Source organism: Lepidochelys kempii, chromosome 7 (assembly GCF_965140265.1).
Source record: "Lepidochelys kempii isolate rLepKem1 chromosome 7, rLepKem1.hap2, whole genome shotgun sequence".
Taxonomy (NCBI): domain Eukaryota; kingdom Metazoa; phylum Chordata; order Testudines; family Cheloniidae; genus Lepidochelys; species Lepidochelys kempii.
Genome location: NC_133262.1, coordinates 15,742,670 through 15,757,908, shown reverse-complemented (window position 1 = coordinate 15,757,908; position 15,239 = coordinate 15,742,670). Strand labels below are relative to the sequence as shown.

Genomic DNA, 15,239 nt, shown 5'->3' with positions numbered 1-15,239 from the left:
TCCTCAGCTGGTGTGCATCCCCAGCAGAGGACCTACCCCAACAGACTTGGAACCAGTGCCTCAGCAGAGCATTAGGTACTGTGCTGCCAAATTTGTACATGGGATACAAACCAGATATGGTCATTAAAATCCATGGCACTATTCCCAACAAGAGGGATGTTAGTCCTGGAGTTCAACAAATTCCAAATCAAGTAGCTTATTTTTCTTACCTAAATTCTCCCACCGGTTTCAAATTCAAAACAATGTTATTCTTCCCCACTTCCTCCTGAGCTACTGTTCAAACACTCACTGTTAAAGAGCTGCTGTCAACTTTCCCTGAGGTGGCTGCATTTCAGCACTAGAATATGTTGCTCCTGTATAGAACACACACCCAGTCTGAAAAGTGCTTTGGGGTCCATCAGTATTTAGGGTACTATAAAAAAACGTAACCCTTTACATTGACTTGAATTTAGGTTTCCGCCCCCCCATTCCCCTCACACCTCTATTCCTGTCAAAAAATGGGCATGTATTTGGCAGAGGTGAAGCCCAGGGTTTATTGTTTGAGATGTTAAAGCGTGGCAATCTCAAATGCCTCCAACAGGCTGATTCTTGAAGGGGCAATGATTGCTGAGCCCTTCTATAAAAAAATAATAATAATAAAAAAATAGGATGAGAGAGTGAAAGAGGAAGCAGAGAGGAATAAAAAGGACCCACACCTGGAGAGTGAGTGGGGTGGAGGGAGAATATTGGGAGAAAATAAAACTCACACTGACATCTTTGTTCTGCTAAACAAAATGATCGGTAAAGGGAAGAGGATCATAGTTGTATTTCCCCTTGACTAGGATTGCTTTGGAGATGTTCTATAATATAACACAGAGCTGTAAGGAAGGCTCCCTTCTTCTAATTACCACCCCTATTCCTCTTTTGTGTTCCCTCCAACAAAGAAGCAGAATCACTGCAAAACCTATCCCTGTTGAAACCCAGGCCTAAATGATCGACCACACAAAGCAGAAAAAAAATCAGTTGGGATAAGCCAAGTGCTGGCAAAACAAGCCAACCTGTAGTTCCATCAGAAGCACTCTGAAGGGCACATACTGTTTTTATCTCCTAGAGGGCAGGATGTATTAGTCTTCTGTGGGGATGATTAGGCCGAGCAATTGCTTCCCTCCATAGCAGTTGCTGATGTGCACCCAAGCTCTTAAATTAATGATGGAACAAACAGCTTAACTAGCTAAATCCAAAGCTCAAGACCAGTGTGCTTGCAACACACTGTTTACAGCAGCCAGTGGCCTTCTGCCAAACATATCTTTTATCTCCTAACTTCCACGGCTATTAGTTATTATCTAACAATGTAATTACATTAGCTAACTCTCTAAAGCATCTTGGGATACGTTTTGCATGGAAGACTCCACCACAAAACTAATTCAAATGCCAGCCTTCCTTTTGTGACTGGACATTAAATTGCTACTGTAACACTTAGCCAAACTGAGGCTCAGAACTCTCAAGTTATAGGTGAACAATTGCATCTGCATAATCTGCATGGGCAGCTTCCCCAATTCTGTGCACAAATAGCTAGTTAGATGTTAGACTGGCCGTTTCTATATACAGTTATGTTGATTGTGCAACTGCATTATCTCCAGGTAGAAATAATGTATGAGCACAGTTTTAAAAGTAATATTAGTTGTTGGGTTTCAGAAAGGTAATTTCAGTCACTCAAAAATGCAGGATTTAGGGAGTCAAATTCTAAATATGCTGGTCATGATTCACCAGTATATTATCTAATTTTTCTTTTTTGCTCGTGTTACTTCATTGTCCCAGTGAAACACTGGGGTAATGCAGTGGTGACACAAGCCCATTATTGTGTAGTCACAAGATTGGTTTGATTCTGACTACCCACCTCTACCACTGTCTCCCCTGAAGCGTATACCCTGTTCCTCAGCCCACTTTGGATATGTCTACACTTCAAGGTGGGGGTGGAATTCCCAGCTGGGAACAAATATCCGCGCTAGTTCTGATCAAGCTAGTGTGCGAATAGGAAAGTGGAACCTTAGCAGCATGACCAACAGGAGGGGAAGTGCAGGTTTAGCATCTCAGATGGGTACATACTTGGGGTGGTTAGCCCCTCCTGCTGCTGTCAGTACACTATTTTTAGCATGCTGGCTCGATCACTTCTATTTGTGAATGGCTTACTTCTGGATGGACAGGGCACCGTACAAGGAGTCAAGAGTCCTGGTTCTATCCCTGGTTGTTCCACTGACCTGCTCTGTGATCTTGGTTCAGTTCAGTTGAATTATGCATCCTTCTGTCAAGGAGGTGATAATGAAACCTACTTTTCTTGGTACAGTGCTTTGACATCTATGGATGGAAAATGCTATTCAAGTGATAAGCATTATTTAGGGAAGCTTTGTAGGCAAAATACTCAAACGGAGGCCCTTTAAAAAAAAAGGGCATCTGTGTGTACATAGCACTCTCTTTCTCTCTCTCTTTCTCACACACACACACTTGTTCACAGTAATCAAATATGTATTTGAAGGGTTATATGCGTAAGTTCATTTGTGCATGGAAAAAGAGAGCAAAGGAATACACCAAATATTTGCACATATAAGTGACAGTGCACTAAAGTTGCACAAAGTGGTTTGTGCGCACACAAATGAAGACAGTAAAAATGAAAAGTGAAAATTTGGCTCTACATACCTCAAACTCCAGAGCAAGGCAAATTTGTACAGACTAGTTATAAATGCCTGCAAACAGCAGTTTGTGACAGATGTTGACTGACACACAAAAAAGATAGCTATACTAATGGGGCTAGTATTAATGAGACTGCTAGAGTAACTAGAGGCAAAAGCAACAACCAAATTCTCAAGGCTAAGAGAATGGGTAGATAAGACAATCTGTAAGGAGTTGCACCAAGTCTGTATTAGTCATTTGGGTGTGGAATGGATGCCAGTGTCTGGCCAATATGAGAAGTGGACACTCCCTTACCCCATCCCTATTATTCAGACATCACCTGATCTTCCTTGATGACTATAAAGCAATACAGTGAGTGAACTAAGTCTTAGTTCCAGGGAAACACAAGGAGCACTGGACTATTTGCCTTGTTGCACAATTAGCATACTTTCCGGATAAAAATGCTTTTGAAGAGTCAATGATCTAACTTAAAAGTCTATCTTTAACAAACATCTGCAGTGATTTAGCCAGATGCACAGAAGTTAGATCTTTGGGAGCAGCGGGGGTGGAGTAGGGCTTATAACAGCTTACAATTCATGTCCATTTGGAGCACTGCTAACCTTTTTCTCATTGTTTTATGGTAATTTCTGCACTATTAAATATTTATCCTTAAAACAATTCAAGAATGCACTCACAAGGCGGTCTGTTCCATACCACGTTTCCTTCATTGTGTGCTGACTCCTGAAGTCTATAACAAGCCTTTACTTAGGTAAAACTCGTCACCTTCAGCGCTCACATAACGACTTCAGGGAACCAGATGATTTATTTATACATCAAAGAGAACAAGCAATTCCATTTTCCAGTTTGTACTTCTCTGGCAGCTTCTATCCGAGGATCTCAAAATGCTTTATAACCATTACGCTGGATCTCACAACCCCATTGCTGAGGTAGAGGATCATTTTTCCCATTTTACAGATGAGCAAACAGACAGTGAGCTCACACAAGAAGTTTACACCAACGATGGGCCTGGAACCCAGGACTCCTAACACATAATCCTGATTTTTAGCTACCAGACCAATCAAACTACCACACAGAATCATAGCATATGGATGAACAGCTCAGAACTCCAGCACCACTTTTTCTAAACCTGGGCATTAACAAATAATGGAAAAAGACCTATCTTGGAGATTTGAACAACCTTATGAAAGCAATTAGAGACTAAAGTTAAAAAAATATTGCAATGAACCGAACTTCATAATCCATCAACTCACTGGGTTTGATTAAAAATTAATATGGTACATCTGATATATATTTGTGCAGGGCTGTTTATATTCTAAATCCTTTTAAGTCTTTGGTTTTCTAAGTATAACTGCTGACTTTTTTCTCCACATTGCGTAGTAAATGAATTAGTCTTTACACATGAAACTATGTAGTACCACATCTATTCAGTGTGCTTTATAGATTTGTTCTCAATTAGGATGGGATTTTTTTTTTTTTTTTGGTTAAACACTGGTTCAAATTCCTGCAGGCTACAAGAGAGGTTATAGAACCAAGATTTAACTCCTTGGTATCACGTACAGTGTGTAGCATCAAAATTGCCATTCACACCGAGATTATTTTTAGTTAAGAACACATCAAGAGATGAGATCATCCTTAAAAGAACTAAGTTGTCTGAATATACAGTAACTGGCATAAAGTTCATGATGCTTAAATGCACTCACTATATGTTAAAGCCAACCAGCATCAGACTTGACTGAAAAGTTGGTAGCATATATAATTCCAAGGTAGTAGATTCACAACAGTATTTGTAATGTCCTGTGCACACCTCTAGTGCTGAAGAAATAAACATACTAAATTGCAGGTGCAAAATTTAACTCTTGCTGAAAGACAAAAACTCAAGAACTGTCCAAGCTATTCTGTTGGGACTCAGGGCAGGAGAGTGAAACATCTTTGAGGTAGATTAGCATCTGTAGTCTCAATATATTTTTGAGCATATCCCTGCTTTCTCTTCAAGCTAATATAGCTGAGTACATATTGCTATTGCACATTGATACTACATTGAAACCTCTGGAAATAAAAGTACCCAGTTTGTGTCACTAGCAAAGATGTTAGAGTTCCACCTTCAGTCTGTTTACATTGGGGGGGGACGACCCTATAAATCTGTCAGTGAAATTAGCAGAGACTTCTGAAGAGCTTGTGCCTGCTGCAGACATTGAGCAATCTCAGATTGTCACCCGCTCCCAATACAAACGACAAAAATAAATCAGCCTCTCCAACAGGATCAATTGAAACCTTGGAATCAGTGGCATGTTGCAAAGGCTTCCCCCATTGCCACTCCTAAATTTGTTTCTGTGATGATGAAAACAAAGAAGTTTGGTGTTCAACAAAACATGCACCTCCCCAGTCATTCCTACACACACCTCAACTATCTCTTACTGAAATATTTAAATAAGACTGAGGCAGCAATACATTCAGAGAGTTCCACTTTTCTTTTTTTCAGGGGGGAGAGGGAAGCAGCAGGGAAAGAGGACAAGGGAAGCTCTCTTGCTTCTGGGTTATCAAACTGAACTTCACCACAACTGCCTTATTGCCACTACTGGTTGAGTTTAGTAAGTTTTGATTTAAAAAGCAGTGATTAAACAGCAAATCCTAGGCTTCTAAAACGGTCCAGCTACTCCCAAACTGTACCTACGACTGCTTCCTGAGGTGTGCAGATTCCACGCACATGTCAGTGCAGTATGTTGAAAACAAATCGCTGCCACCATTTTGACAACTGGAGCTTAAACGCTGGAATTTTGCCAAATGACCCGTGCAGCTTCTCAGCAACTGGTGCGATCAGATGTAAGGACTTTTTAATAATGTTAACAACCCCTAAACAATATTAACACACTCCTTTATGACCAGAAAAATTAAAAGGAACACTATCTTAAAGTACTAGACATTGTAGTAAGCTAAATGAAGGGAACAATATATTCAAGGCAGCCTTCTGACAGCTGCAGTGATGTGCTCTGCTGTCTCACTGTGCTAATCCTCTATCAGGTGATTGCTCACAAGATTTCTTTAAGCCCTCATTACCGAGACAGAAATCCAGAAGTAGCACGTAGACTTCAGTGACCCCGAAGCAACACATACCATCTCAGAGAGACCTTGGTGGGATTTCTATTTAAAGGTATATTGTACATTTTCAGAAAAAGGACTGTAAAAATAAATGAGACCACAGGTCACACGGCACTGTCTATCCACAAAAATAATTCATGAAGGTGAAGACAAGTAAAGAAATATAACTAACTGTACTCTTAGAAATCTGCAAGAGCTCCTGCTAACCAGTTAAGAGCAGGGAGACAAATCAGTAATTAGAATTTAGAGGCAGAGGGCACAGTTCCAGGGGCTCTGAACCTGCAGTTTGGCAAAGACAAGGCATTTAATTTGCTCATCTAAAGGCTTTGCAAATGAGCGGACATTAATATTGGTTTATTACTTTAATAACTAAATTCAGAAGACAACAAGTCTTAGAGGTCAGTTCAGGATACTTTACTATGAGACAGGTTTTACATGCATGTTACATTACAGACAGTTCTCCCAACCTGAGGTGAAAATGTTCTTTTAAACTATGGTACATTAATTTTCAAAACAGAATGGTCTTCCCTTCAACCTAGGCAACTGGTCTAAACCACAGAGACGAGGTAGACTTTACTATTTACATCTATCCACTTGGCCCTCATGTGAATATTTTAGAGGCTTAGAAACCAGAGGTATAAAGATGCAAACTATTCTGTAACTACTGCACTGCAGTTCACACACATCCAGAAATCCAGAAGCCTTGCTGCCTGCACAATTTTAGTACTAACTATCAATTTACCACACATGGATTGAAACCTGCAATGAGATGCAGTCAGTAGTCCATTCAGCAAAACCTTTATCTGGACTTAATCCTCTTACAAAAATCTCTATCTTTATCTTATGCTTCAGGTATATTCTCTGGTTAAGGGGACATTTCCAGAAGTTACAATACTGCATTACGGTAGTCTGTTTTGGTAAGATAAGTCTTCTGTTCCTCAAATTCTTACACGAATATGCAGAATATATATATTTACTAAACAAATATAGACTATATAAATTAACCTGATTTGGGGAAAGTGCTTCAAGCTCACCTTGATCATTTCTGCCACGTAACTTTCTGGTCCAGTATACTCTGTCGAATCTTTTACTTTTACTAAGACGATAAAGCACAAGTAATGCCACATATTGTGCTCTTCTTTAATATGCTCTTCAAACGTGACTGTCTTATTATCAAACTTGTCTCTTTCCAAACCTAAAAGAGAGATCGCACATCCCTATTAGTGTCTAGCAACTCTTGTATAACGTGAGTTCTGAGTAGAAACAAACACACAGTTTGGGGCATTTATGCATTAACAATTAAATATATTCTTGAATAAACAGTGTCACAGGGATTAACTCCCTAGAAAGGGCATTATATGGGAAAACAATGCTCACAGGACTTGTACCACTTCTATTTATTACACAGACTAGAAAAAAGTCATGGTGAAGCTGGCTAGCTATGATATGCAATGAACAGTTTTTGCTACATCTCATTAAAATAGCCTCTTTTTGAAATAAAGTTATGCAAAGCACAGCATCTAATTTGCAACAAACTTCTAAGTGATACTTGTACGTCACTATATACGTTTATGTAACTTATGTATTGCCATGTAATTTAACCACTGTGGCCCCACAGCCTCAATAGTTTAACTTTTCACTTCAGTGCATTCAAAACCAGGTGCTTTACAGAAACCATCCAGCATCTTTGGAAACATGATCCATTTTAGTTTATTTAATGCTCCAACATAAAACTGTTGTCTAAAACACAGGTGAAACATGGAACAAGCCAGATGAAGTAAACTTAAGAAGAGTGGTATATAAACAGCCTACTCCTATTCCTAATCCCTTTTCCTTATGCCAAGTTCCTCAAACTCTCCAAGCAATATAAAGTCTCCTCCCAATAGCAAAGACAACACAGAAGATGCTCTCAAACAGGAGTCTCTACTTTAAGAAGAGATAATGATGAGCTCTTAGCAGATCCTGAAAAGAGGAAGTAGGTGTAGTAGCTGAGAATGACAGGTAGTTGAAGAATGCTGTGTAGGGTCTACCAACACTGTAGGATTCCTGTTTCCCAAAGCCTTATAACTTCCTGGGGAAGCTAGCCTGCAGCTACCTTTGGGTTAGGATGGATCAGCTGCTAGCTCTAAAGCAAACACTTCAAATGCTTACCACAAATAAAGCAAGTTGTTTTTAAAATTTCTTCTTTCTTCTGCTTTTCACTCCTTAGATCAGCAAAAGTGTCAATGATAACACCAAAAATCAGATTAAGGACAATAATGATCACCATGAAGAAGAACAGGAGATCGTATATCACTCTAGCAGCAAAGAGTGGTTCCTGCAAGACAAATATTTTAAAAAGTTAACCCTGACACTTACCATGACTGTTCTCTCTTTCAGAACACCACTCTGTGAAGTCTTCCAATGATTAAATTTAATATTTTAAATTCTCTATTATCATAAAACAAAAATCCTAAATTACTAACAAGAAAAACATCAAACTAGTCAGTGATAGGATACAATCTCCCAGGGATCAGTTCTCCCCTACCTGTTATCTGCAAGTCTCTTTTCCCTCTTTGTTATCTACCCTATACTCATTGAAGTCTTGCCATTTATTTCTTCTATTCCTGATCACCTCGACATTCCTTTGAGAGGTTGTTTTCATTATACATACTAGTAACCACATATATTCTCTTAATTAGCTAAAGCAAGAAACAAAGTTTTGTTAGGCTCCCCAGTGCCTGTTTTACTACTGATGAAGAATAAAATGTTCAAAAGCATCTAAGGGTAAGTCTATACTGTGATAAAAAAAAACGAAGGCACAGAGTCTCAGAGGCGGGTCTCCCCTGGCAGCGGGGTCCTGGAGCCCAGGTACTAGCCCAAGCCTGCATGACTGCACCACAATTTGATAGCCTCGCAGCCCCAGCCTGAGGTAGCTGACCTGGGACAGACATGGCCATGACACAGGTCTTTTGTTGTAGGGCAGATGTACTCTATGGGTTTGTCTACAAGGGGACACTCAGGGAAGTTAACCCAAAGGCACAGATTTAAAGTGGGTTAGTTAAACCGCATTAAAACCTGGTGTGGTTGCTCTGATTCAGAATTGAAGTGGCCTTAATTCAGCTAAGTTTAATTCACTTGGAATTTAATTAAGCTAACCTGAACTCTGACACCACCTAATAAAGAACTCAAAGATGACCCCGCACCACAGGTTACCCAGGAATTTAAGGGTATCATCAAATCCTTCCCCAAGCAACTCCAAGAAAAACTCTGCAACCTCATCCCTTCTACATGCTTCCCAAGATACACAAACAGGGGAACCCAGGCAGCCCGTTGTATCTGGCTCCCACACTCTTACTGAAGGAATATTCATGGAAATCATCCTCATACCACTCAGCACACCAAGGACCATCAGCTTCCTCCAGGACACAACCAACTTCCTCCACCTATTCTGCAACATTAACAACCTCCCTCAGAACACCGTCCTTGCCACCATAGATGTCACTTTCCTCTGTACCAATATCCTCACAATGACAACATCACTGCCTGCCTCAGATATCTACAAGACATGGACAACAGTCAACTATCCACCCGTAACATATTGCCAAACTCATCTATTTCATCCTCACCCGTAACAGTTTTACATTCAACAACAAGCACTTTATCCAAATCATGGGAACATCCATGGGTACTAGGCTGGTTCCTCAGTATGCCAACCTCTTCATGGGCCACCTTGAGGAAGAATTTCTGGACAAATGCACCACAAAAATCAATAATATACCTGAGATACATTAATGATATTTTCATTCTCTGGACAGATGATAAACTCCTTCACAGATTTCCACCACAACTTCAACAACCATCACCTCTTCTAGCCTTCAAACAGACGCCTATCTCACATTTTAAAAACATAAGAACGGCTATACTGGGTTAGACCAAAGGTTCACCTAGCCCAATATCCTGTCTTCGGACAGTGACCAATGCCAGGTGCTTCAGAGGGAATGAAGAGAACAGGTAATCATCAAGTGATCCATCCGCTGTCGCCCATTCCCAGCGTCTGGCAAACGGAGGCTAGGGACACCATCCCTGCACATCCTGGCTAATAGCCATTGATGGACCTATTCTCCATGAACTTATCTAGTTCTTTTTTGAACCCTGCTATAGTCTTGGACTTCACAACATCCTCTGGCAGAGAGTTCCACAGGTTGACTGTGTTATCTGAAGAAATACTTCCTTTTGTTTGTTTTAAACCTGCTGTCCATTAATTTCATTTGGAGACCCCTAGTTCTTGTGTTAAATAACACTTCCTTTTTTATTTTTTCCACACCAGTCATGATTTTATAGACATCTGTCATATCCCCCCTCAGTCGTCTCTTTTCCAAGCTGAAAAGTTCCAGTCTTATTAATCTCTCCTCACATGGAAGTTGTTCCATACCCCTAATATTTTTGTTGCCCTTTTCTGTACCTTTTCCAGTTCCAATATATATTTTTTAGAGATGGGGCGACCAGATCTGCATGCAGTACTTGAGATGTGGGCATATCATGGATTTAGAGAGAGGGAATATGATATTTTCTGTTTTATTATCTGTCCCTTTCTTAATGATTCTCAACATTATGTTAGCTTTTTTGACTGCTGCTGCACATTGAAATGATGTTTTCAGAGAATTATCCATAAAACTAAAACTATATATATAGTTAAGATTATGTTTCCCAATGTGCATTACTTTGCATTTATCAACAATGAATTTCATCTGCCATTTTCTTGATCTGTCTCACAGTTTTGTGAGATCCCTTTGTAACTCTTCACACACTGCTTTGGACTTAACTATCTTGAATAATTTTGTATCATCTTCAGTTCTGATTGGACTTTCTGTGCCCTGTGTTGATTGGCTCTTTCTGTAAGGGCAGGAGAGGGAAAGCATTAGCCTTGGAGCTCCCCTGCCTCTTCTACCTTCTTTTCTTTCTGCTCTGTCCCATAGAATCATAGAAGATTAGGGTTGGAAGAGACCTCAGGCGGTCATCTAGTCCAACCCCCTGCTCAAAGCAGGACAAACCCGCAACTAAATCACCCCATACAATCATAGAAGATGATTCTCCACCCTTTTCTTTCAATTTAGCTAACAGCCCCCCCGCAAAACAACCATGGAACTAACATAACTTTTGCTGCCATCACACTGTTCACTCTGGTTGTGGGTTCCACATTTTCCTCCTGAATCTGTCTTGTCTATTGAAATTGTAAGCTCTTCGGGGAAGGAACTTTCTGCTACTCTATGTTTGTACTGCCCCTAGACAATGGGGCTCCATTTTTGGTTGGTCTTTAGGCACTACCCTAAAGTATGATTAATCATCATCATCATCATCATAATGCAGATCAAATAGGTGGAAGCTCATTTCAGATGTGCCATTGCTTGACTTACTGGTTATGGCAGAGATTTAACCATATTAAAATGGAAAGGAACTGGGATCCCCTCTATTTAGTAACATATGCATAATATGTTTAAAACATTCTCTTCACTAAAACTAGATCTCCCTTTTCCTCCCCCATGCCGTGTTAATTTACCTCTTTGGATGGTTTCCTGAGCACATCTCCTACTCCACCCCCACTCCTGAGCCCATGACTCAGTACAGTAACAATGCACATCAGCAATGTCTCGCACGTATGCTCTTTATCCTCTTCCTCAATTTCTTCTTTAGATATCAGCTCTATTAACATAGGAAGCAAAGACAGGTTTAAAAGGCAAGAAGATGTGGTTTAAATAATTCTCTTCATTCTTTGAATGGTCTCTTGTTGGGAATTTTCTTCTCTCCCTTTAAAAACAATCATATGACTCTAACGATGTGTATCTAATAAACCATGTAGATCACCACAGCAGCACTTGTTAGCTAAGAACAGAACAGCTGTTTGGCTGGTCTCCATTGTTGGCTCAGTTGTGTCTCTTCTCTTCCCACCACCAAAAATTCTGTTTCTAGTTTCGTGCTGAGTTGGCTAAATTCTCTTTCCTGTTCTGTTACCATGCACAACTTTAGCTTACCAGATACCTGTTTCTATAGAATCAGGGCTTTTTGACTGTTTTGAGGGCAAAGTGTTTGTTCATATGGATCTCCTGGTATCTGACAGAGGAATGATTGGACAGGTCTTGAGCTATGCTCTGAAAGGAGAGCTTTGTCTCTTGCACTTCAAATGGCTACGGTGCCATTGCCAACTATGGAAATCATATTTTACTTGAAAGGAACAGACGTCTTTTCCCACCAACTTTTACCAGTTTAGCTATAACTTCAGAGTTTGCTCTTTGCATTCCTAATTCATGCATTTTGATTCTGGAAGCTCCAGAACTAATTATGAGTATTCTGCAAAAATAGACTATTAAAAAAAACTCTCCGTGTCTTTCCTCTGATAATAAAAATGCATGTGCATTTATTGCAATATTAAACGTTAAAGATGGGTCTGAATCAAAATGTTGTGTTCAGACATCTCCAAACATTAGGGAGGTGATCAGAGATTTGTGCATCACATCCACCTCTGGCTGTAGACAAGCATTGACATAAATAGATATCAGCCTGACCTCTGACATTATCACGTTTCCTGTGTCTTTTTGCAAATAAAGTATGTGAAGACCACCAAAATCATCCCCTGCCTCCTACAGCCAGGAAAGGATGGAAGGAACTGTTTTTGTATCTGTGCCATTGCTCAATTTATCATAGGGCACACTGGTGCAAACAGACATTTCCTCTTTAGAAGATGGGCTCTTGGCCATCATTGACCTTTGAAACATAAATACTTTATTTGAATGAAAAATACCAACATTGTATCTCCCAGTCAACACCATTAATCTCCACAAGGAAGTAAATGTAACATGTAGGAAATAAGACAAAATATTTCACTATTCAACTTAAGGCTGATCATTGTACTACACACATTTGGACAAACATACTGCTATATTTCATGCCCAACATATTTATTTTTTCTTGTTTTTTTTTTTAAACCCATTTCATGTGTTTATTCTGTTTATTATTTCTTAATACTCCAGAACAATATTAAAAACTGATTCCTTCACTAATTAGTTAGAATACGGTCATCACCAACGCATTTATATTTGACTGCATCTTTCCACAATAACATTGGAAGATGCTTGTACCTTCAGAGACCAACTTATGAGGTCAGAATTGTTGATCTGCTGTTGCAAGGTTCAGGATTTTACAAAGAGGACTAGCTGCATCACTTTACCCCTCTCAAATTCATAAGGAAAGGCATTTCAAAACACAACATGTTTCAATTCAGTTCAGTACTAAGCAATCCCATTGAATAAAATAAGTATTTCTAGTCTCCATACAGTATTTCACGTACCAAAACATATTTACGCTATTGAGAAGGTGGGATAAGTTAATCTGCCCTCAAACCAGATGTGTCCCTGATATCTTTATTCTGCCTGGTTTAATTACACACTTTTTTAAAAATGTAAGATACTTGGCTAGAACAAAGTGAAAATTAAAGCTGCGCTGTAAGAGTTCAGTCATGAAAGACACCTACCTTGTGAAGGAATGTCTGAAGAACAGTTTTCCCCACTACCGGCTCTACATACATCTGAATACAGGAACTCCCCAGTCATGGTATCACCAGCTTCTGTATGGTCTACAAAAATGCAAGTTGTGGCATCAAAAAAGGTCATTTAACATTGCTTCAGTTTTTACATAACTGATTCACAGGTGTTAACACACACTGTAATATGAACGGAGTCTGCACTAAGTAACATGCGTATATTCCTGGGAAAGATTTTTCCACTGATATTTGAAGGTTAGAGGCCAATTAAAGTCTTGCATCTCGTTATTTAACAATGTTTAAATGAAGGACAAAATAAAATGCTTTCCATTTCTGTGCACTAGGACCCAACACCATACAATTATTGTACACAGCACTCAGCCCCAAAGTTCATGAAGTAGTTGAAATTGATACACTACGTTGTATACACTACGTTCAGATGACATGCTTTCAACGTGCCTCAAAAACTTGCATTCATCATGCAGTGCAAGTTTATCAGGTGTTAAAGATAATCAGATGTCCCTGGCACTGAGATCAACTGTGTGGAAAAGTTGAAGCGAAGTGTCATTTGGTTCTTGACCTCTAGTTTGGTAAATGGTAGAAATTAATCTCTGGTAGCAAGATGACCAAGCAAAGCTTTTCTGAACAGTTTAAGATTTGGAGAAAAAAAAATGAAATGCCTGGTTAATAAGGTTATCTGCTGTTCTTTCTGTACTCCTCAATCACTAAGCTGACTGTTTAATGGAAAGCAGCATTTTACTTGCAATGACCAAAAAAACCCAACAACTTGCTATTGAGCCTAAAAAAGCAACTATTTGGTGGCTGTTAATATTCTGAATGCAAACTGAGGAAAAGTATAAAGCTTGAGCTCACAGGAGCACCTCCACACTCCCTTTTGTTTGTATTTATTTTGTTATTGATGTTTCTACTTTGATTGTTGTAGAATTAAACCCACCATTAAAAGCAAAAATAACTGCCCAAATCCCACAAGTTAACCTGCAGGCTCTCCCAGCATTTGCAACCAGCTACCTCACCAGTTAAAGCCTGAGAGAACGAGTGGGCTTTAGGCTCTGCCTAACCAAGGCAGGATGTAAACTTCACAGATGGAGGGATATGACAGTCGAGATAATCCAATTCAGCTAAACACAGCTTCTGCCCTGCCTCTAGTATGCTTGCAAATAAGTCAAGGCTGAAGCTACCTTTAGCTGAATTGGATTATCTCGACTATCATATCACGCACTGTAAGAAATCTCTAATGTATGCAAAAAGGAAAGTTTAAACACTGTCTCCATTTTTGAGTAGGGACGGGGCTCTTGGCGTTAGTTTACACAACATTAGAAGCGCCATTTGCATCAGTCAATTTCTCGTTTGGAAAGCATCTTTTACCGGAATTACATTTGTACTCAACCCTATCAGGTGTCAAGTACCCCCTGCAAGCTGTGCAGGGCGCGAGGCACCTCACAGGATCAAGCCCTTTATGCTTTTGAACCTTGCACAGTTAAAATGTCCCATACCAACCTGGCAATAACGTTTCATTAGGCAGCTTATCTACTTCCAGGATAAAGTCATCTTTGAAGAACAGGTACCCCACTATCGAGAACAGGTAAACCAAGATAAGAGCAAGAACAGCAGTCAAGATGATGGAACGTCCATTGCGAGTGACACTTTTAATGACATTCAGCAAGGTCTCTTCTCTGTACACCAAGTCAAAAAGCTGGAAAAAAGGGGCAGGTCAAGCCGTTTCACAAGTTTACTGCTAACGAAACTGGTGGCATGTTACATTTTGGGGCAAGGCAGAGTAGGACGTAAATAATCTAATTCCAATGTTTTAAGGTTCGCCCTTTGTTAAGCAGATAGTTAATTTAGAATTCTGGAGCATCACCTAATAACTAAATGGAATAGCACAACCACCCAACTGATTTTACATTACCCCTTCCCGATATACCTCCCCCCCCCACCA

General features: G+C 39.7%; 1 protein-coding gene across 2 annotated transcripts in view; it reads right to left on the bottom strand.

Annotated features, from left to right (window-relative positions):
* ITPR1 (inositol 1,4,5-trisphosphate receptor type 1) overlaps positions 1–15,239 on the bottom strand; it is a 247,403-nt gene that overhangs the window by 16,608 nt on the left and 215,556 nt on the right. For both annotated transcript variants that reach the window (XM_073351182.1, XM_073351183.1), the window contains 5 exons: positions 14,798–14,993; positions 13,271–13,372; positions 11,303–11,445; positions 7,915–8,080; positions 6,798–6,958 (listed from right to left, as the gene is read on the bottom strand). In XM_073351182.1, the coding sequence (XP_073207283.1) occupies positions 6,798–6,958; positions 7,915–8,080; positions 11,303–11,445; positions 13,271–13,372; positions 14,798–14,993 (768 nt within the window). The remainder of the gene's footprint in view (positions 1–6,797; positions 6,959–7,914; positions 8,081–11,302; positions 11,446–13,270; positions 13,373–14,797; positions 14,994–15,239) is intronic.